The sequence below is a fragment of the Haematobia irritans genome, chromosome 3, assembly GCF_050003625.1.
Source record: "Haematobia irritans isolate KBUSLIRL chromosome 3, ASM5000362v1, whole genome shotgun sequence".
NCBI classification, from domain to species: domain Eukaryota; kingdom Metazoa; phylum Arthropoda; class Insecta; order Diptera; family Muscidae; genus Haematobia; species Haematobia irritans.
In genome coordinates this window covers 94951502-94976327 of record NC_134399.1, presented here as the reverse complement: position 1 = coordinate 94976327, position 24826 = coordinate 94951502, and the positions used below count along the sequence as shown (strand labels likewise).

At 35.1% G+C, this 24826-nt stretch overlaps 1 protein-coding gene across 1 annotated transcript; it reads left to right on the top strand.

The window, feature by feature from the left end:
* The first annotated feature begins 1770 nt into the window (after nt 1-1770).
* Met (Methoprene-tolerant) lies at nt 1771-24086 on the top strand. Its single transcript, XM_075302876.1, has 3 exons — nt 1771-3576; nt 14220-14376; nt 21578-24086. The coding sequence occupies exons 1-3, from the start codon at nt 2338-2340 to the stop codon at nt 22714-22716; spliced, it is 2535 nt and encodes an 844-aa protein (XP_075158991.1). The 5' UTR covers nt 1771-2337; the 3' UTR covers nt 22717-24086.
* The last annotated feature ends 740 nt before the right edge of the window (nt 24087-24826 follow it).

Sequence of the window (24826 nt, the reverse complement as noted above, 5' to 3'; positions counted from 1 at the left end):
TCCTCGTAATTGCTCCCTTTTCTATTTGTTAAGCGAGCTCGTTTTTTGTGTGTAAGAGGCGTAAATGAATGAGAACTGAACAAAAGAAATGTTAATGCAATTTTAATTTTTAATGGAAACAACATGAAAGCTAAATATGAGAAATGATAATTAAAAATTTTTAAATATAACAATATTAGTGAAAGAAAGCTGATAATCCAGAAAAGAAAACATTGTGTTCTAGGGTCTTTAATTAGTGTATAAATGTACAAATTAATAAAAAATCATAATAAAATTATAATCGAACTTGTTTTATTTTTATATACCTGGGTATAAGTAATTGGGTGGTCTTATACGTTTTATACTTTTTAATATAAAATTAGTAAATTTTTCTGAACAAAGTTATATCCAAAATAAATGTTTATAGCAAATAATTAAATAATTTTTATTTAAATAGCAAAATAATTTTCTTGTATTCATCATTTGTCCAAAAAGATTGCGATAGGCTGGAATAAAACGATTTAATTTCGTTGTGGCTTTTAAATTTCAGTTAGCGGCATTCTTGCATTTTATCAATTCAAAACACTGGTTGAATTTCATAACGTGACTGAAATAGTTATTGGAACTTATACATTGGGAGAGTATAACATCCTTCAGTAAACCAGCCAATTGCTTCTCAATGTATTAATTTCAGTCAACGAAGAGTCTGGTATAGAACACTAACATCCCTTTGTGACGAAATATAAGTCGGGAACAGTGACTTTGGCTTAGGAACTACCCTTGAACTTGAGTTATGGGCTTAAGTTGGTTGTTCCCCCCGATGTAACAACATTGGCAAATGAAATGGCGTTATTATCCTTTGTGGGAACCGTGGTGGTGACCACTGGATTTGAAATTGCTAGTGAGGCGGCAACAGCATGGTATTGCAATGCGATTGTGTAGATATTGTGGACACCAACGAATTAAGTTTGTTGATGAATGAGTCCATTGCTGCGCATGATGTAAAAGTTAGCATAACACCGGAATTATATGTTTTTTTGATGTGCGTTACAAATTGACGGTATCCATTTGGAAAAGCTGAAGAAGACAATGTACCACATGTTGTAAAAGCTGTTGCAGAATGTGGTAAGACACCAGGAGTAGAGCGGCTAGAGCTTTATTCTTAACAATTATTAGTGTCCAGTGCTGTATGAGATTTTTTTGCAAAACAATCCAAAAACTGGTAGAAAAACACTTTTCAAAACAATTATCATGAATGCGTGTATGTAAACAATCAGCTGCTGCGTATGTATAAGTAAAAATAGTATGACATTTGGCGATGTTGTCAATTAAATTGCGGAGAAATAAACGCGGAATAGCTCCAAAATAGCTGTTTTCTTCGTTCGAAATGTATTGTCAACACTCTCATTTTTCAACGCGAAAGAATGGTTAAGTGAAGTTTTTTTCGTGCCAACAAACATAGTACCCACCTTTTAATGGTACAACTTCTAAATATGTCGTTCCAACAATAAGGTTATGCGCTTTACAGATTATCAGTTATTCCGGACGGAATGTCGGCCGTCAATCCGCCGCCACCGGTGCCAAATTTGAGTGTCAGCCACCGCCGACAATAACGGGTCGGCTTCCTTCTCTTTCTCGTAATGGAACTATGATGGAACTCTTGAGTTTGCAAAAATAACTACACTACCCGTGAACTTTTAATCATTCGATATCGAGTTATTGTTGTTATCGATAATCGAAAGATCAGGTTCAAGGTTGGCAATTCGTACTGAGCACAAACACAGTGTCAGACGGTAAAAGGGGACAGTTTTCTATTCGTATTCTTCATACTTATTTTTGCAAAATTCAGATATAAAATTGATGGTTATGCGATTTCCCAAATAAAGTGCATATTACAGAAGAATAAAAAATCGTGTGAAACATAAAACCGGAATAAGAATACAGAAAACAAAAACGGAGCCACGCAAACAGAGATTTAGATTTGGCTGGATTAATTGAGGAATGAAAGATGATGACGCTGGGCTAGCGAGAGGAGGTGGTAGCGTTGCTAGCAGATACATTATTTGTGATAGAAGAGTTGGAGAGGGGTCAGCTGGGACGACGTTAGAGATAGAGAGTAGGGTGAGAATATGTAGGAAGACCTTGAAAAAATCACATAAACAACGAAATGTATAGAACACAATAGAAACAAGAAGGAAAGCAGAAGTGAAGGAGGAATATGCATTAAAACTATATAACACAACAAAAGCAACATAAAAAAATAATAATAAAAAAGATACAAGTCTGCGCTTCCCTTGCCACCTGCATCAAGTGTCAGCGACGAAAAAACGTCTGCGAAAAAAATCAAATTAGAATATTATGGACATTATGCCCTCCCAGTCAATAGTGCACCACCCCTATAATGCAGTTACAGTCATGGCAAATTCTTCCGACAACTCGACTCCAACATCTCCCGTAGCCGCCCCAACTGTTTCGCCATCGGGAGCATCGGCCGATTCAAATGCATCGTCGTCTATAATCAATGGTCGGGAAGCGCGTAATTTAGCTGAAAAACAACGTCGCGATAAATTGAATGCCAGCATAAATGAGCTGGCGAAAATGGTGCCTCATGTTGCCGACTGCCCGAGACGTTTAGATAAAACTGCCGTATTAAGATTTGCCACTCATGGTCTCCGCCTGCAATATGTCTTTGGCAAGACAGCTGCACGTAAAAAGAAACTTTTCAAAGGGGATAACCACAATGTGACGGATGCCCTCTTGCAACTGATTGATAGCTTTTTCATTACACTCACATGTCATGGACAAATCGTTTTGATATCATCCAGTGTGGAAAATCTTCTGGGTCATTGCCAAGCCGATTTGTATGGGCAAAATCTCTTGCAAATCACCCATCCAGAAGATCATGAACTGTTAAGGCAGCAATTAATTCCCAGTGATATTGAATCTTTATTTATGGACTTTCATGGTTCATCAATGGCCTCACATTCTCATTACCCCCAGCAACGTTCCTATGCAACAGCAGCAAACTCTGCACACCAACAACATACACAAATCAACTCAGCGCTCATCCCTGATAGGATGAACGATGAAAATCATTTGAAGAATATCGATGATAAACTTCGTGAGGATAAACGAAGCTTTACGGTGCGACTGGCTCGTGCCTCCACTCGAACGGAGTCGAAGAAAATCTATGAGATTGTAAAGATAGATGGATGTTTTCGACGTAGTGATTTTTCAGCTGTGGCAACTGGAGCAAATAGTTATCCTATTGTATCACAATTAATACGACGATCACGTAATGCAACATCTGCCCACATGACTGGTAGTACAGCTGCAATGGGTGGTAATCCTGCTTCCGCTGGTGCGTTTATACCACATCTACTTCCCCATGATGCCATAGCACAGGCCGCTCTCCATGGCGTTAGCGGCAATGACATTGTCCTGGTGGCAATGGCACGTATTATACGTCCGGCAAAACTTATCAATTGGCCTTTGGAGGCAAACCGTCTGGAATATAAGACGCGACATTTAATTGATGGTCGCATCATCGACTGTGATCATCGTATAGGTCTGGTAGCTGGCTACTTACAAGAAGAGGTAAGTATTGAAGGATCTATACTGATTGTTAGGACATAAGAAAACAAATTCATGTTTCAAACAAATTTCCATCATCCTAGGGTGGAGAGTAAAAAAATTAGTTTACAGTTCAGTTTTAAATTCATATTTATTAGTTATATTCCAATCAAACACAGGTATACAATATAATATTATCGAAAGATATTATTGCGAGTCACGTATAGAACGGTAGTAATAAATAAAGTTTTTAGGTGAAGTGAGACATGACAAAGAGAAAAACAGTAAAAACAACTTTATATAAAATTAAAAATTTATTTCAAATTCTTAGGTATCCGCAATAACAATAACATTAAACTGCTTCCCATTTGAATTTTTAAAGGTCAGTAGGGTAAGATTTCATATACAAAACCCTTCTAGTAAATAAATAAGTGGAAAGTGTTTCTTCACAGGAATAATTGGGGATCAGATCAAAAAATTTACCAAGCTTCTCGCCATAATGAGTTATCGCAGCTAAATAATCGAATGCTTATTATTTAGACATTTATTTGGAAAAAATTTGTAATATACTTAACTGAGATTTTGTAACCTTGATTCACACTGTAAATCCATTAGTTTGAGTGTACCTTAGGTTTGGTATAATGGCGGCTCGATATTTTAGGATCACACTGTTCAGTCCATTCTGATACCACTTCACTGTCAGTGCGGTGAAATCTTTTAGAGAAGCTTTGAAACACTCAGAAATGTCACCAGCATTACGGAGATAGTCTGCCGCTGAAAACTTTTTGGTGTTTGGTCGAAACTGGGATTGAACCCATAACCCTATAAATGCAAGACGGGTATACTAACCATTGCACCATAGTGACTCCCTCTATGTGTACCTTATAGTTCCTAACATTTTCTTTAAAATTTCATAATGAAATGAAATTTCCTGGAGGGGCAAATTTCGGTCTATATGGAGGCAAATCGGAGGGCAGGTTTATATGGGGAAATATTATACACAATATATTCGGAACATCCATTTATGGCCCTAAAGAAACCTCTAGATTTCCAATTTCAGGGAAATCGTATAGAAACTATGGTTTCTAGAAGCCCAAGAAGTAACACCGGGTGATTGGTCTATACGGGTGCTATACCAAAGCATGGACCGATACACCCCATTTTCGGCATACACAAATGGTCCTAAAATATCTCTAGATTTCCAATGTCAGGCAAATCGGATAACAAATACAGTTTATAGAAGCCCAAGAAGTATAATCATGGATCGATAAGCACCATTTTCGGCACACCTATTGGTGGTCCTAAAATACCTCTAGAATTAAAATTTCATGGAAATCGGATTGAAAATAGGGAAAGAAAATACAGTTTCCAGAAGCCGAAGATCCCAAATCCGGGAATCGGTTTATATGGGGGCTATATCCAAATCTGAACAGATATAGCCCATCTTCGAACTTGACCTGCCTGCAAACAAACCACGAATATGTGCCAAATTGCAGGACGATAGCGCCATTATTGAAAGCTGTAGCATGATTACAACAGACAGACAGACATGGTTATATCGTCTTAGAATTTCTCCCCGATCAAGAATATATATACTCTATATATAGTCGGAAATCGATATTTCGATGTGTTACAAACGGAATTACAAGCCTATTGTACCCCCATCATCATTCTATGGTTGTGGATATAAAAATTAATTCAATATCAATCACAGAAAAAAATTTCACGAAAATCTTTCCAATGAAAGACTTAATTGACTTTTAAAAAATATTCAATTAAAAACTTAATTGATTCAACAAATTTATTAATTTAAAAAAAAAAAATTCAATCACAAAAATTAATAGCATCAACTATTTTTTAATTAATATTATCATTTCTGTGGTTGAAGGCATTTCAATTAATAATTAATTGTTTCAATTAATTTCGTGATTGAACACACAAAATATTGTTCGTATGATATTAATTGAAAAACTTGTTTTCAGGAATAAAAAATGACAAACTCCACAACAAAAACTACAAGTATCAAATTAAATTAAATAATAATAATAAAATTCTAAATTAAAGTTAATATAACAAATAACAAAAGTTTGGCTACCCAGCCTACTACATAAACGATACAATATAACTATGGCGTACTATAAATTGCTTATTACAATATCGAAATTTTCATTGAAATAAGCCCAGGTCGCCGATCTTATTCATAAGATCACTTGAAGTTACCTATTTGTGTGATATCGGAATTAACCATAAAAGTTACTAATTTATAATTGCCTCTATACTATATACAGGCATATTGTTATCTATGTTCTTTAATATTGTTATAATAAAAAAATTTTGAATGATCTATGAAATACTGACAAGTTATTGGCCTATAACCGGTTTAATTAGCTTTTTTGATTTGAATCACATCATATTTGTTCTCTTCGATTGTCGTCAATTGTTTTATTTTTTTTGCATTTGTTTTGAACAAATATTTGAATATAAACGCTGACGATATTCGATACATAATTAATTTTATTTTATTTATATTCAGTATTTTTATAAATATGGAATGTCCGTGAAGATAAATTGATAATGGATTTAACAATATATTTGGTATGGTATATACAAAGTAACGTTACAGATAAAAGGATACTGGGCAGTTCTCTATGAATATATACACAGAAATTATTATACCTGCCAGAGAACTGCAACCGGTGGCCTTTTTTTCGTATTGCAATCTTACCAACAAAATGACGGTGGCAGTGAGTAAGACACCAATTACCATGCGATCTTTTACATTGATACAAATGCGAGAATAAAAACACCACTAGTACATATATAACAATGTTCGTATGCAATGTCTTGCAATCTTAAACCAATTGACATCGTAACAACGCTCGGTAAACAAACAACGAGTGTGGCACTTAAGTATGATTGCACTCAACAACAACAATTACCAGCGATTAAATGTCTACCTCGCTGATCTTACCAGTTATTTCACTGCAAGAAATTTGAGGATATCTCCCACCAAATTCTCAGCCACACTATTCACTACATGGACGGCGGAAGTACGCAGGCTGTTGAATGTCAGAGTCGATGGCGAAACAATTCCGACAACAAATTACCCCAAGATTCTCGGGGTCACATTCGACAGCCTTTATAAGTCGTCCGCCCATGCCACTGCAATTTGTGATAAGCTCCGCGATAGAAACAAGGTCCTCAAGTCGCTTGCCGGCAGCACTTGGGATGCGGACCAAGAAACCTTGTTAACTACATATAAGGCAATCGGCCGGTCAGTGGTAAACTATGCAGCGCCAGTGTGGACACCTCAAACGAGCGATACGCAGTGGAATACAGACAGACCTGTCAGAACGTTGCCCTTAGAAACGCAACAGGATGTCTCCGCAGTACACCCCTGGATCACCTTTATGCGGTGACCAAGATCATCCCAGTGCGTCGACACAACTGCATGTTGTCAAAGCAGTACCTCTTGGGTTGCCATCGAAGATGTCATCCGAATCACCATCTTGTGGATAGACAACCTCCACCCAGGAATGTAAGGGTTGATCTTCACCTTCTAGAGCCCGAGATCCAGCGTTACAAAAGAGAGCCTCTAGATCAGGCAGCATACCAGACAGATCTGAACAGGATTCATGAGGATACTGTAGCTGAAGCGGTGAGAAGATACAAGGTTAATCAAACAACAACCAGCCGTTGGCATTAGCTCAAGAGAATTGAGAGAGTACCAAATAAGAGAATACCAAACTGCTTAGATATGGGTAACCAATTTGTGTGATTGATTTACTACGGCGTTTTCGAGAGACCAACACTCATACTAACAAACACCGATAGTCGTCGATTGCATTGGATATTGGTGGTTGAATTTTTCTTTTACCAATTGGTGTTTTAATTGCAAATATTGGTGTTTAATAAAGATCGCAGCCGTTCTCTGATACCTGCCACCATAGGAAAGTGATGGTGGTACAATAAGCTTGCAATTCTGTTTCCGATTGTATTAAGTATACACATTCTTGATCGGTGAGAAATTCTAAGACGATATAACAATGCCCGTCTGTCTGTTGTAATCACTCTACAGCCATCAATAAAGCTGTCTTGCTTAATTTTTGCACAAACTCGTTTTTTGTCTCCAGGTAGGCCAAGTTCGAAGATGGCCTATATCGGTCCATGTTTCGACATAGCCCCCATATAAACCGATCATCTTATTTGATTTATTGAGGGCATGGAAGTCGCAATGTTTATCCGTGTTTCGTTGGGGCACTAGTATTAATTTACCTCAACAAAGCGTATAGTTTTTGCCTCTGGTAAATAACCACACACGTTGTTTCTTTAGACCCCTTTATTTCGCTTCCAAACAGATGGTGTAAAATCAAAATTGTCCAACAAGAATTTTGTCGCCGTTGGAAGTCAGAATATTTGGCTGAGCTTAATAATCAATTTAAATGGAAATCTCCCAGTGAAAATTTGGCTCTAAATGACCTTGTTGTCTTGTGGAAGGAAAATGTTTGTCTCGCCGATTGGCGACTAGGACGCACCGTTCAGCTGCACACGGGTAGAGATAGTCAAGTGTGTGTGGTCGACGTGGGAATACAAGTTGACATCGTCACTCGCCCTGTTCATAAGCTCGTGCTTCTTCCACGAGAAAAATAACTAAAATACTCACTGGTCCAATATTGGTCAATCCATTACCAACATTTGTCTTTTTTATTTTTTAGCCAAATGGATATTGCCATTGAATTGGATAAACAGCATATTTGAACTTGAATGTGAAGATAAAACATATATTTTTCCTTTTGGTTTTTGCTTTTCTTCAAATATTATTATATCCTAAACCACATAGTGGTCAGGGTATAATAACCCAGCAAAAAAAATTTCAAAGTTTATCTAAAGACACAACTTTAAAAGCACTTCCAAAAATGTCGTGCCAAAGGTGTTCTTTATTTTAAAAACACAAGAAGTTCTTTTCATTAAATTTTTTTTATAACTCGATTTTTCATATTTTTAATGGGTAATTTGAACTTTTTTTGTTTCTAATAGTTTAGAGTTAGACAGAGTTAGAATTACGAAATGGAACAAATTATTCAAATTTGCATCGCTCGAATTTCCCAAATTTGGCCATAATACTCTTATTTGTTAACCAATGTTACTCAAATTTCCAATTTTGTAGTATTAACTAGAGGTCTGCATCGAATAACTTTTCACTACATGTATGCAATTCGCTGTCGAATATAGTACATACACTGTCTTTCTCTCAGAGCGCAAGTAGTGAAGTGAAGAGAACGCTTGCTTGTCAAATACCACCAAGTACTTATCCGAAACAATATGTGTTCCGAAAAAAAGGAACAATAAAAATGTAAGTACTTGAGAAAAAGTACAACATGGATTCTCTTCACTTCACGTGGTACCACAAGTATTGCTTAGCTATGTGCTAAGCAAAACTTTCCATTATTATTAATCATAGATATGTATGTATGTCACATATTTCATATATTTATGTATGTCACACACTTACCTTAACGTTTTCCATTCTTTATATCAATCCGAAAACATATATTATGGAGAGTAACTGTTTTCTTGTATTTCTGAAACTTCACGTGGTACATGGAGTACTCTATGAAGTTTTGTTCTCGCAACATATTCGACGTGATCAATCTGAGTACACTTCAATAAGAGAGAAAGAGGAATATGTGTTTGTTGGTAGTGAAGACATCAGAGTAGCAACAAGAAGTTACTCGTGGCTTTTGATGTTCATTAAAATGTGTACCAATTGTTTTGCGACTCTCTCAAATAGATGTACTCATGTAGCAAGTACACGTGTACTATGCATTTACAAATGCAATTGTGCAGACCTCTAGTATTAACCGATCGTAGTTAGACTTACGTGTAGCTCTTACATAAATCTATTTCCCAAGTTTCACAAATTTGGATTTATTACCCACACTAATTGAGGGATTTCCTTTTTTTAAATAATGGAATCAATATTAGTGGCATACTAACTCTGTAGATGCAAAATCAACTATAGCTCCTATTATCAGACATTTCTGTTCAGATAGTAATAAAACTCCCATAAACATGTACCCCTTAATATTCTTAAGTATGGAAATGCGGTTTATCTCCCAAACCTATACCATTGATACCCCACAAACAATGTTTACTAATTCAGTAGGGATTGTTAATGGTGTGATATAGTCGGCCCCGTTCGACTTTCTACTTTACTCACTTGTTTATTATTTCAATTAAATTTTATAATCGTTGGTCCAATTGTTTTGTTTTTTAAATTTATATTCATCCTTATTCCTGTTGTGACCTTTGCTTTCGCCCTCGCTTTTTAACGCCTGTCGCATTTTCGTCGCCTCGCCACTAATTTGGTAATATGAGATTAAATAAAATTAAACCTAAACTATTTACATCCTCTTGTGCAATTTATTACTTTTCATACATATATATCGCATTTACAATTTCTACAAGATGTTAATGGCCAAAAACTGAAAAATTGTCACTCGCTTCATCCTTCATTCAAATATAAATGACTAATATAATTAAAAGTTGATAAAAATGAGAACCATGTCACAACAATGTGAATACGTCAACATCCAAGTCGTACACACTTGTCATTGAGGCACTCACGGTTCCTATGTCATAGGTAGTAAGTAGTTAACAATGTTACATTTACATGATGCAGAATAATAATCTAATTTACGTCTTATCAATTTCAATTTGTTTAAACAATGAATCACCTTTACTCACTTCCAAGTCTTTTAAATATAGTCATATAATAATTGGAACAATTTCTAAGTTAATAGAAAAAAAAAATTGCCATCCATGTACATGAAGAAGTATACACATGATGTACCAAAGACAGTAGGCCTCGGAGCAATATTGGATTGGCCACACATTCGAAAATCATAATGTGGATTTTGCTATATCCGACTTCCAACTAAAAATATGGACCATTTATTCTATGGCTTACTAATAATGAAAATAAGTGTCATCATTGCCGCAGCTAGGGGGGTTCTGGGTTCTGCTTGATTAGTTTGTTCTGTTGAACAACTGATTGTTCCCAAATACATTAGCTGACTGTTTAAGCTAAAAATGTTCAGGTCTGCCAATAATCCAAAGCTTTATGCCACTAAATTTCGCTTACGGAACACACGAAATGTCTCCCATAACTTTATTGTTTACGCCCCCTTAAAAATAGTCCTTATGGAGTGGTATTTCCAAATTCTTATTGAACAAATGAATGTGATGCTATAAAATATTGATATTTTCGTAAAGGTAAAGACTCGTATGATTCGATCTGTTCAAAACAGTTGGCACTACCTGTAATAAATTTCTTCTTTAATGACATTAGTTTTGTTATTTTTTTATACCCACCAACATAGAATGGTGACGGGGGTATAATAAGTTTGTCATTCCGTTTGTAACACATCGAAATATCGATTCTAAGACGATATAAGCATGTTCGTCTGTCTGCTGTAATCACGCTACAGCCTTCAATAATGGCGCTATCGTCCTGAAATTTGCCACAGATTCGTCTTTTGTTTGCAGGCAGGTCAAGTTCGAAGATGGGCTATATCGGTCCAAGTTTTGATATAGTCCCCATATAAACCGACCTCCCGATTTGGGGTCTTGGGCTTATAAAAACTGTAGTTTTTATAAGCCCAAGTTGCCTGAAATTGGAAATCTAGAGGTATTTTAGGACCATTAAAAAGTGTACCGAAAATGGTGCCTATCGGTCCATGTTTGGTATAGCGCCCATACGGACCGATTTCCCGATTTTGCTTCTTGGGCGTCTAGAAAGTGTATTTTCTATCCGATTTGCCTGAAATTGGAAATCTAGAGGTATTCTAGGGCCATAAAGAGGTGTGCCGAAAATGGGGTGTATCGGGTTCAGGTTTGAGTGTGCGTCAGTGTGATGATTATATATGAATTTATTTTAAATTAAAACTAAAATAACGGACTTAATGATTGATCACGTTCTGGACTCGAATTTGTTGTCTGACTTATGGAATATGGATCAGCAATATATAATCTGTAATTTCGTGTCGATGATTGTTTGAACTATTGCGTATGTTCTTCTCGACTGTAAACAAATTGTCGTGGCACTAGGTTTAATGAATCGGTGGACTTTTATCTGGATAAATTTTGATATGTTTGATTCAAAATAATTGTCTAGAATTCTTACAATTTCAGCTTCGCAGGATATTAGTTTGATGCTTTTGAAAAAATTTGCTAACAGTGACTCCCTTTCGTTGTCCAAACTCTTAATCTCTTGGCAGGATCGCCAGTTGTGGAGGTCAAAATTATTTTTTGTTGAAACTCAAATTTCTTGATTGAATAGCTTTTATTGATTGACAACTCATGTGAAAATAAATATTATAACAACAGCAACTGCGATGAATTTAAATTATAAATGTTTGTAATGTTCTTGTGTATCTACACCCATATGGACTGATCTCCCGATTTTATTTCCCCGTGTAAAAATTGAGAGATCTAATTTGATACGATTAGATATAAGCAGATCCAAAAAATGGTAAGATCTAATCATATCTAATTACTATGGAATTAGATCTGATCAGATCTCAATATTGGCCTAGATCTAATGTCTTAGATATAATCATATCAATCCTTACATATAGTTGGTTGGATCTTATGTTAGATCTCTTCACATATGGAATTATATATAATTATATCTTATTCTGTCTCATCATATCTGGGTAAATCTACTTAGATCTAAAGAGGCCAATTTTGAGATCTAATCATATCTAATTAGATCCACCAATTTTTACACGGGTCTTGGTCTTCTAGAATCCGTAATTTTTTCCCAATTTGCCTCAAATCGGAAATCTAGAGGTATTCTACGACCTTAAGGGGGTGTGCCGTAAATGGTGATTATCGGACCATGTTTTGATATAGCCCCCATATAGACCGATCTACCGATTTTACTTCTTGGTCTTCTAGAATCCGTAGCTTTTATCCAATTTGCCTGAAATTTGAATTCTAGAGGTAATCTAGGAAAATAAAGAGATGCGCCGAAAATGGTGATTATCGGACCATGTTTTGATATAGCCCCCATATAAACCGATCTCCCGATTTTACTTCTTGGGCTTCTAGAATCCGTAGTTTTTACCCAATTTGCCTGAAATTGGAAATCTAGAGATATTCTAGGAAAATAAAGATATGTGCCGAAAATGGTGATTATTGGACCATGTTTCGATATAGCCCCCATATAGACCGATTTCCAGATTTACTTCTTGGACTTCTAGAATCCGTAGTTTTTATCCAATTTGTCTGAAATTTGAAATCTAGAGGTATTCTAGGACCATAAAGGGGTGTGCCGAATATATTGAGTATCGGCACAGTTTTTGATATAGCCCCCTTATAAACCGACCCTCCGATTTGTTGTCGAGATTCTAGAACTACAATTAAATGTGCTGAATACTGTGTGTATCTTTCCATGCTTTGGTATAGTCCCCATTACACCCCATTACAGAAATTGTAGTTTTTATCCAATTTGCTACAAATTGAAAATATACTGGCATTTTAGACCCATAACAAAGTGTATATGATTTAGTTTTATCGGTCCATTTGGTAAGGCATCCATATAGACCGATTTCACTTATTGAGGGTATAGAAGACACACTGATCATGAAAATTGCTTGAAACTGAATGCAAAATTTCCAGATTTTACTTCTCGTAATCATTTAAATAATTGGGATGAAAATCCACAGATTTTAGATTTCAAATCACGGCGTTATTTCATAATTTTCTTGCACACTTACAAGAGATTTTTATGATTCCTCTAAAGCTCAAACAAAAAATGGTTCTTATAAATTCAGAATGTAGATGTAGATGTAGTCTTCATAGGTAAAATCTTTACATTTATCTGTGGGAAGCGTACTGGTTGAACTGATCTGCTTGGGAAAATATCTGGCATCAAACCCCCCTGAAATTTTCAAAGGAAACTATTCTATTTGATTGGGAGCCACCTTGGTGCAATGGTTAGCATGCCCGCCTTGCATACACAAGGTCGTGGGTTCGATTCCTGCTACGACTGAACACCAAAAAGTTTTTCAGCGGTGGATTTTCCCACCTCAGTAATGCTGGTGACATATCTGAGGATTTCAAAGCTTCTCTAAGTGGTTTCACCGGAATGTGGAACGCCGTTCGGACTCGGCTATAAAAAGGAGGTCCCTTGACATTGAGCTTAACATGGAATCGGGCAGCACTCAGTGATAAGAGAGAAGTTCACCACTGTGGTATCACAATGGACTGAATAGTCTAAGTGAGCCTGATACATCGGGCTGCCACATAACCTAACCTAACCATTATATTTGATTCATGGTGATGGGTATTTAAGATTCGGCCCGGCCGAACTTACCACTGTATATACTTGTTTTTTTTTTTTTTTTTTTTTTTACCTGAAACAGTTATAAGGACCTAAAAGAGGATATATCATACGTAAAAAACGTAAATTGTCTACTTTTGTCATAAACTGATTGTCATAGTCCTATATCTCTATTAAACATCATATTAAAAAGCAAAATATATGAGGTAGCATCGAACCTAAGACTACACCAAAAGAAGATCATATAATCAAAAGAACTATGCAACAATTCTCAATTTTCTATACCAAATTTTTAAAAATATCTTCTATCCCATTGCAGGTTCGAAATTTAAGTCCATTTTCTTTTATGCATCAAGATGACGTCCGTTGGGTTATTGTCGCCTTAAGGCAAATGTACGATTGTAATAGTGATACCGGGGAAAGTTGCTACCGTTTACTCTCACGCAATGGCAATTTTATTTACTTGCGAACAAGAGTGTTTGCACAGAACCACAAAGTTGATATGTCGCCCGTAGAACAACTTAGATTTTCTTTATATTTTTACCCGTTCAAACATTGCCTTTTTAAAAACCCAACGACCGAGTAAAAATTCAGTTTAAATAATTTGTTTTATTACAATAATTATTTTCAATGTAACTATGCCGAACAACAAGAGTTAATATTCTATTTGTTTTAATATAACAAGTTCAAACATTGTTTTCCTTTATTCGAGCAACGCGTTGGTGACAAACAATAATCGACAACTAACTTTAACTTTGATCATCTCTTCCCACTGAACCACGAAAAGAACCAAAAGATGACAGTTATTGATATGTATGTATGTACATACATACATGCATTCAACCAATGTATCAAATTTGCAAGCATTATGAAAAACAAATAACAAGCAAAAGCATAAACGATATTTATGCTTTGTTGTTGTTGTTGTTTTCTTCAACTATACCCACGACCAACATAAGCAGTGGGAAGAGATCGATCAAACCAAAACAAACTATAATAACTAATGTAACATTAAATGATCGAAAACAAACGAAAAACGAATATAGGTCATAGAACTAAAAGAGAGTAAAGTAAATAAACGAAATGAATTTGAAAGTAAATATTAGGGTGGGGAAACATTAAAGGGATGTAAATAAAATTTAAATAAAGAACAATTAAACGACTAATAAAATAAATAGTGAAGAATAAATAAAATAAAAACAATAAATTAATAAATATATAAATTAAAGTAATATAAATGACATAAAATACGATCTGCCCCAACATTCTCCCGCCGTTGAAACCTCCATGTTTCAAACCTCTTCATTATTTGGTAGGGGAGCCACTTTGTGAATTGGCCGAGTACAAATTCCAGATTTAGTTTTCAGTTCAACCACACGAACCTTTCCATCACGGCCTAGAATAGGTTTTGTAACACGAGCTAGTAACCATTGTTGTGGCGGAGTGTTGTCTTCATGTATTAGAACTAGTTGCCCTTCTTTTATGTTGTTATTGTCTTTGAACCACTTTGACCTTTGTTGTAAAGATAGCATATAATCTCGGGACCACATTTGCCAAAATTGTTGTTTCAAAAATGAGACCCTTTGCCACCGAGACAATAATGATGATTGGGATGAATCGATATGTTTATCGGGAACTGCAACCAATGAAGAACCAATAAGCAGATGACCAGGCGTTAGGGCTTCACCATCATTGGGATCGTTTGATATTGGAGCGATGGGGCGCGAATTTAAAATTGCCTCAACGTCAATTATGACTGTTTGTAGCTCTTCGAAAGTAAGATATGCTTTGCCAACGTTCTTTATAAGTAGCGTTTTTGTAGATTTGACGGCTGCTTCCCACAGTCCGCCAAAATGTGGGGCACGGGGAGGTATAAAACAAAATTCGAAACCAAGTTGACAACAAAGTGATTTCATGTCGTGGACCACATCATCTCGAAAAAGACTTTCTTTTAATTCTTTGATTTGGTTACGTGCTCCAACGAAATTAGTGGCGTTGTCGCAATACAACTTTTGGGGTATGCCACGTCTTCCAACAAATCTTTTGAGACACAAGATGAAATTGTTTGTCGATAGGTCCGAAACTAGTTCTAAATGAACTGCCTTGGAAGTGAAACACACAAATACAGCTATGTATGTTTTATAAGGCACTTTTCCTCGGATACGGTACGACGTCATGAATGGACCACAAAAATCAACACCAGCAATCAAAAATGGGCGTTGAGCTCGAAGTCGATCTGATGGCAAATTTCCCATCAACTGTTCCATCAATTTCGGTTTGTAATGAAAACAATGAACGCAATTGCGAACAACTTTGCGTACAACATCTCTGGCGTTTACAATCCATATTTTCTGGCGCAATAGTCCCAACAACACTTTTGCTCCAGCGTGTAAATGTGAGCGATGAACATGCTCAATATACAATTTAACGAAGCGATGGTCTTTTGGTAATAGTGCTGGAAATCTTGCATCATATGGAATGGGCGCTTGGGACAAACGACCACCAACACGAAGAATTTTGACTGTGGTTGCTCCAAGTGTCATCTCATGTACAAATGGTGAAAGTTTTTGAAGCGATGGGTTTACCAGACCACCATTACTCAGTGATTTGATATCGGCACCAAAACACCACATCTGGATGTGAGCCACAATTCTCCAAAAACCTTCTTCTAATTCATCTGGGGACAAATGAATTACATCAGAAATATTCACATCTTTCTTAGCAGGACATCTGTTGAATATACGAAAAATATAAGCAATTATTCTAATAAATTTAATATAGGAAGAATGCTTATCGAGAAGGTCATCTATGATGTTGACTTCTGATGAATTTGCCACAAAAACAGCTGCCTTTCTACGTTCGAGAATTTCGATGTTCAATTGTTCTTCAGTTCCGGGCCATTTTGTAATATCTTCTTCCAAAAACGAAGGGCCACTAAACCAAATGGTATTAGAAATTTCCTCCGCGCTACATCCACGCGAAACCACATCAGCAGGGTTACTCTTCGAAGGGACGTGTCTCCAGCTAACATTTCTTGTTTTCTCCTGTAGTTCAGAAATACGATTTGCCACAAAACAATTCAACGTCGACGAATGTAATTTAAGCCATTGTAGTACGATTTTGGAATCAGTCCAAAAATATATCGATGAGACAAAACTTGAAATTTTTGGTTGTATTTTGAGCCATGTGTTATTCAGCAATACTGCTGCGCACAATTCGAGCCGTGGTAGTGATTGTGCCTTAATTGGGGCCACTTTGGATTTTGCAATTAAAAGGGTCGTTTTGTATTCTCCCTTAAGACAAACTCGATAGTAAATACAACAACCATATGCTCGTTGCGAGGCGTCAGCAAATCCGTGAATTTCTCCAAGAGTATCATTTGAGGTTAAAACATACCTGGGGACTTCAACTTTATGTATGTAATTTAAATCCGATTTAATTTGGAGCCATAATGATTTAAGATGTTCAGTTAATGGGTCATCCCATCCAATGTTTTGCACCCACATTTCTTGAAGAAGTATTTTGCATCGAATGACAATGGGGCTCAATAGTCCAAGCAAGTCATAGATTTTTGATACAATTGACAAAACAGATCTTTTTGTAGGATTCATCACATCTGGTAACTCGAATCGGTAAGTAAAAACGTCCTCCTTGGGTTTCCAAGACATACCCAAGGCTTTTGCAACTTCATCTTCACTTGTTTTAATGGTGATTTCTGCATCTTGATTTGAACCGAACATGATGTTATTGCTGTTCCATTTTGCTAACTCAAGGCCATGGAAACTTAATATTTTTACTAGCTCGTTTTTCTTTTGAGCCAGCGTTGCAAGGTCGTCAGCGCCGGTGAGTACATCATCCACGTATAAATCGTTGCGCAAAACTTCAGAACCACAAGGATGCGAGTGCGAATATTTATCTGCAATGAAAAACAAACTACGAATCGCCAAAAATGGGGCGGCAGATAAACCGTAGGTAACAGTATTCAGTTGATATACCTTTAAATGTTCATCTTTTTGATTTCTCCACAATATGAGTTGATATTTTCTATCATTTTCATCTATTCGAAATTGTCGATACATTTTAGAAATATCAGCAGTAAAAGCATACTTGTGTAAACGAAACGAAAATAGTGTGGTGATCAGGTCTTGTTGTATTGTTGGTCCAACCATCAAAATATCGTTCAATGATTTATTTGACGAACTACGAGAAGATGCATCAAATACAACTCTAATTTTTGTTGTAGTACTTTGTGGTCTCAAAACACAATGATGTGGTATTATGTAATAGGTACCACATAACGGTTGATTATAGAGCGACATGTGACCCAGGGACAAATACTCATCCATGAATTCTTTATACATTGACTTCAATTGTAGATCACGATCTAAACGTCTTTCCAGGGACAAAAAACGTTTTCGAGCAGCTTCGAACGAATCGCCGAGACATTTGGGATTTTCTTTAAATGGCAAGCGGACCACAACTCTTCCATCAAAATCTAATTTAACATTTTCAACAAAGTGATTTTCACATGCTGCTTCTTCTTCGGACAACATATTGGGATTCTTTTCGTATTCTTCTACTTCCCAAAATTTTTTTAGAGTTTTATCAAGATCCACTTCTAAAGAATTGACCATCAAATTGCATGTAAAATTAGATCTCGCTTGACCAGTACTTGCGATACCACCAACAATGTATCCAAAAACAGTATTGGTAAGGTTTGGCATACCATATCCAAGAGAAATTCGACCATCAAGTAATAAATCAAAAAATACTTCAGCACTCAAAAGAATGTCAATATGTTGCGGTTTGAAAAACAATGGGTCAGCTAACGGTATATCGGTGGGAATTTTCCAATTTGAAGTATATATGTACTCACCGGGCTGTACAGATGCAATTGTTGGGGTAACAGCAAAAGTTGAGGACCACTGGAACGAACTAATTCTTGATTTTATTGTAGCGGACACGGTAAATTTAATTCTGGTTCTAACTTCTCCAATTCCCGAAACTTCTTGTGAATATGGTCGAAATTTAAGCCGAAGCCTTTTTGCAGTTTCTTCTGAAATGAAATTGAGTTCGGAGCCGGAATCAAGTAAAGCTCTTACCGGTTGAAAAGTTCCACAATAATCTTTGATGAGAACCACAGCAGTCGGAATGATTGCCCTTTTACATGAGCGAGCCACAAGCGAAACTGGATTTTGATTACTAGTTGAAGGTTGCACTGTAGTAGTATTCGAAATGGTTGACTGTCCCGAGTTGTCTGGACTAAAAATGTGCAACACTGAGTGGTGAGTTGAATTACAAAATCTGCAACGTGATTTTGATGGACATTTTGAAACCATATGCCCCTTTCGCAGACAATTAATGCACAGGCCACCGCGTTTTACAAAATTAAAACGATCGGGAACTGCTATTGCCGAAAACGAAGAACAAGTTTGCAGATAATGATCAGTTGAATTACAATATACACAATTTGGATTTGAATTGACGAAAGTATGGGCAGTGCGATTAAAATTTTGCTTGGGCTTGACAAGTTTTGCTTTTTCACCAAATTCTGTCCTTTTTCCATGACTTTCGAGAAATTGACAACGAAGACTCAAAACATCATAGCAACAATCCCAAGAGGGCAACGATTTATATTCTTGTTTTTCATCATAATTCTGTTTCGTATCTGCATCCACTTTATTCAAAACCAAATGTACTAAAATTGCGTTCATAACATCTGCTTCAGACCCAAGCGACAACAAAGAACCACGAACAGCCGAAACAGTGTCAATAATATTCCGCAATGATGAGCTATCACCTTTTGCCATTTTCGGAATATCGAAAAGAGTGTTGATATGTTCCAAAAAAATCAATACCTTATTGTCATAACGTTCCTGGAGCCGTGTTAGTGCTTTCGGGTAGTTTTCCTCTGACACTTGAAAAGCTTCAACAACTGCCAAAGCGGGACCACTGAGACAGTTCAATAAATAATTGAATTTATCAACTGGGGTAATAGTTTGATTTTCATGGACCATGTTGTTAAATGTCGAAATAAATCTTTTATACTCGCCATATTTTCCATCAAAACGAGGCAATTTCAACGAAGGCAAACGAGATTGTGTTGAAATTCCGGCAATTGAAGCATTCATCAAAGTAGTATCACCAGGTATAGAACTACGACTTTTGTTCAGAAGGCCCAATATTTTTGCCTTTGCTGTTATGAAAAGTTCTTCCAAATCACTCCTCGATGTGTCAGCCGGACTAAGTGTTTCTATTTGAGTTTGGATGTGGCACAACTGTTTGAAGTATGATTCCAAAATTTGCAAACGACACTCTAAAATAGTGGAATCTACTTTTGCACCATCTTTTTCTACCTTTTTATGCATGTTGCTGATATTCCTCTTCATAGAGCTACGTTGCTGTTTAAGAGAAGACAAATCAGCACCACTTGCTTCTTCAGAAGCATCATTATCGTCTCTCGTCATTTTGCAAACTTAAGAGAACGTCAACGACGAAAGAGAAAATTGCGTTTCTTATATTTCAGGAACAACAATTTTGCAATTAGCGCTTTCCAATAAATATGGCGCTAATTTCCACTAAATTGGAATTTTATGTATCACCAAGCCAAGCTTTATAATTGTTACCTAACAACAATTCACTTTGATTCTGCTAAGAAACTCCGAGTTGAATTTCTTTCAAAATAATTACGACGGCAGCAATTAAAGTTGGTGTCCAAAGGTACAAAACTAACAGGATTTAACATCAGCAGTAGGGGCAACGAAAGCACGAATAACACAACAATGATGAAATACCCCACACCACTTCAAATGTACGAAAACCTTTTTCCACAACAAATTATTTTCAACTTTAAACACTGACCGTCCTGTCACGGTCGCCAAAATGTTTGCACAGAACCACAAAGTTGATATGTCGCCCGTAGAACAACTTAGATTTTCTTTATATTTTTACCCGTTCAAACATTGCCTTTTTAAAAACCCAACGACCGAGTAAAAATTCAGTTTAAATAATTTGTTTTATTACAATAATTATTTTCAATGTAACTATGCCGAACAACAAGAGTTAATATTCTATTTGTTTTAATATAACAAGTTCAAACATTGTTTTCCTTTATTCGAGCAACGCGTTGGTGACAAACAATAATCGACAACTAACTTTAACTTTGATCATCTCTTCCCACTGAACCACGAAAAGAACCAAAAGATGACAGTTATTGATATGTATGTATGTACATACATACATGCATTCAACCAATGTATCAAATTTGCAAGCATTATGAAAAACAAATAACAAGCAAAAGCATAAACGATATTTATGCTTTGTTGTTGTTGTTGTTTTCTTCAACTATACCCACGACCAACATAAGCAGTGGGAAGAGATCGATCAAACCAAAACAAACTATAATAACTAATGTAACATTAAATGATCGAAAACAAACGAAAAACGAATATAGGTCATAGAACTAAAAGAGAGTAAAGTAAATAAACGAAATGAATTTGAAAGTAAATATTAGGGTGGGGAAACATTAAAGGGATGTAAATAAAATTTAAATAAAGAACAATTAAACGACTAATAAAATAAATAGTGAAGAATAAATAAAATAAAAACAATAAATTAATAAATATATAAATTAAAGTAATATAAATGACATAAAATACGATCTGCCCCAACAAAGAGGATACCTGGAAATTGATCGAGCCACAAATAAAGTTCATTCATTTGTTTGCATCAATACTTTACTAGACGAGGAAGAAGGCAAACGAAAAGTTCAAGAAATGAAAAATAAATTTTCAATTATAATAAATGCAAAAATTCCTACGGGAACAATGCAGGATGCCACAGCGTCACATAATCCTCAGCAATTGGAGAAAATTGTATTGTACCTTATAGAGAACTTACAGAAAAGGCAAACAAATTCATGTGTCGTAGATGAAATACATTCGGAAGATGATGTCCAACGCCATACTAGTACACCGCCTTTAGCTTTAGTACCACCAGAACCCGCTTCAGTGAAAAATTCTATATCCAAGTCTGTTAGTGTGGTTATAGCCACGGCAGCCAAGAGTATAGTTTTAAAAAGTAATGACAGGCAAAATTCCACTGAGCAAGTGTCGTCATCGGATCTTAATGCCGAAGACACCTGTTCAAATGCGGAGTCAACGAATATGTCATCAAATATAAAATCAATTGTCGAAAGCACTTCACAACAACGTCCCAGTGTTTTACAAATGCATAGTAATATGTGCCAAGAAAATTCTATAACCATACCCTGCAGTACACCTGAAAATATACCAGAAACGGCTCAACAAATAAAGTATGATGATGAAAAACACAAACACCGAGACGGACATCAAACACCCCGGCAACATGTTTCCGTTTTGAAACGTTTGCACATTGAAACAGAAGTCGAAAGCTGTGCGACGTCACCATACATGGACGATGACTGTGGTACATTACGTCCATCGAAATGTAGTTCCAGATATTCATCATCGTCTTTCATTTCGTCCGACACAATGTCTTCACCTCACTCATCTTCGTGTATATCACCCGCCATAAAAAACGATAATAGCTCTGATTTTCATAGCTTCATTTCTTCTAATCGACATGATGTTGTCTCGAACAAAGCAAACCAGGGTCATCATGGCCATTTCAATTCGGAAAATAAAATGGAAGCCATTTTAATGGAACAAGAAAGGCAACAACAACAACAAAACATATTCTTAGTTAATATAAAAAATGAATATGAGGAAATCTACCAGGAACACTATACAAGATCACCGCCTAATCGAACAGAACCGGATCGTGATGAACTTTAGTTGTAGAGAAAACAAACAAAAAGAACACAGTTGAAAAATTAAAAACAATATGTTATGTTAATGAAGGTGTTTGTATGTAAGTAATTTATTATCTATTGTTAAAATATTTATAATGTGTAAATTGTCCAGCAAACCAAATGTATGATCTATGTTAACCAAAATTCATTGAAAAATAGCCAAAACGTAAGGAATTTCAATCGAAACTTTTTTTCGAATGTTCCTTAATTCGATGAAAGATATCTTAATACGAATCTTTAACAGAAATAGCTTCCAGAGAAATTCGATAAACAAAAGATATAAGCTATGTCAAGTGGCTTAAATCTTTATACCACCAATCAGAGAATGGGGCCGCCGCCGAATAGACAATTTTATATCGGCTTAGCCGCCGCCACCGGATGCAAAAATTTATTGTCACCCGCCGCCGATAAAATTGGGTCGGCTTCAGGGCTGCCATTTTGGTCCGATCGGGCCAAAATTGGTCCAAAAAATTATTAATTTTTAAATTTAGCCCGTTTGTCGGACCAAATGGAATTTGGTTGATTTTGGTCCATTTTCCTCAAATTGGTAGGTTTTTCATACTTTTCTATGGAAATACAATTTTGACAAAATTTTCTATAGAAATAAAATTTTGACAAAAATTTCTATAGAAATAAAATTTTGACAAAAATGTTTATAGAAATAAAATTTTAACAATATTTTCTATAGAAATAAAATTTTGCCAAAATTTTGTACAGGAATAAACTTTAAAAACATTTGTATAGATATAAATATTATATAGAAATAAAAATTTGTGATAACTTTCTATAGAAATAAAAATTGGCAAAATTTCTACAGACAACATTTTCTAAAGAAATGAAATGTTGGCAAAATTTTGTATAGAAATGAAATTTGGACAAAATTTTCTAATGAACTAAAAATTTAACAAAGTTTCTATAGAAATAAAATTTTTCAAAAAAATGTTGATTTAAGTAACTGTATAAGGCCTTTGTAAGGCTTAGTTACATATGAAAATAAAATAAATTAAAATTAAATTAAAAATTTTGACAAAATTTTCTATAGAAGTAAAATTTTGGCTAAATTTTCTATAAAAATGAAATTTTTACAAAATTTTTCTATAGAAATAAAATCCTTGCAAAAAAGCGTCGCCAAAAAAGTAATGAAAATGTTCTTTTTGGACCGGAAGTAGTGCAAAATTGACGCAGAAGTGATGAATTTAACATGGGCTTGTCGTAGGACGGAAGTCCTCCATTTCAGCAGTCGTTGCACTGAATTTGCATCACTTCTTTAGATGTGATCCGAATTCAATGTTTTGGATGTAATTAAAAAATTCTGTGATATTTTGTCAAATAAATAATTTTTATATTTTTTTTTATAATTTTTAATGGATTATAACGCTTGTTGGAAACGTTTGACCTCAAATATTTTCAAAAATGCACTATTTTTTCAGATTGGATTTATCATTTTTTTCGACACAATTGAAATGATTTGTATTTGAATTAAAAAAAACTTCCTGGGTAGTTAAAATAAAGAACATCATCTTCTGGAAGTGCTTTAAAAGTTGTGCCTTTAGAAGGACTTCCAAATTTTTTTGCTGGGATGTTAACAACATTTTCTATAGAAGTAAAATTGTGACAAAATTTTCTATAGAAATAAAATTTGATACAATTTTCTATAGAAATAAAATTTTGACAAAATTTTCTACTGAAATAAAAATTTGACAAAAATTTCTATTGAAATAAAATTTTCTATAGGAATAAAATTTTTACAAATGTTTATATGGAAATAAAATTTTGACAAAATTTTCTATAGAAATAAAATTTTGACAAAATTTTCTATAGAAATGAAATTTTGATAGAATTTTCCATAGAAATAAAATTTTGATAGAATTTTCTATAGAAATAAAATTTTGAGAACAATTTCTATAGAAATAAAATTTTGACAATATTTTCTATAGAAATAAAATTTTGATAAAATTTTCTATTGAAATACAAATTTGACAAAAAATTTCTATTGAAATAAAATTTTAACAAAATTTTCTATAGGAATAAAATTTTTACAAATGTTTATATGGAAATAAAATTTTGACAAAATTTTCTATAGAAATAAAAAT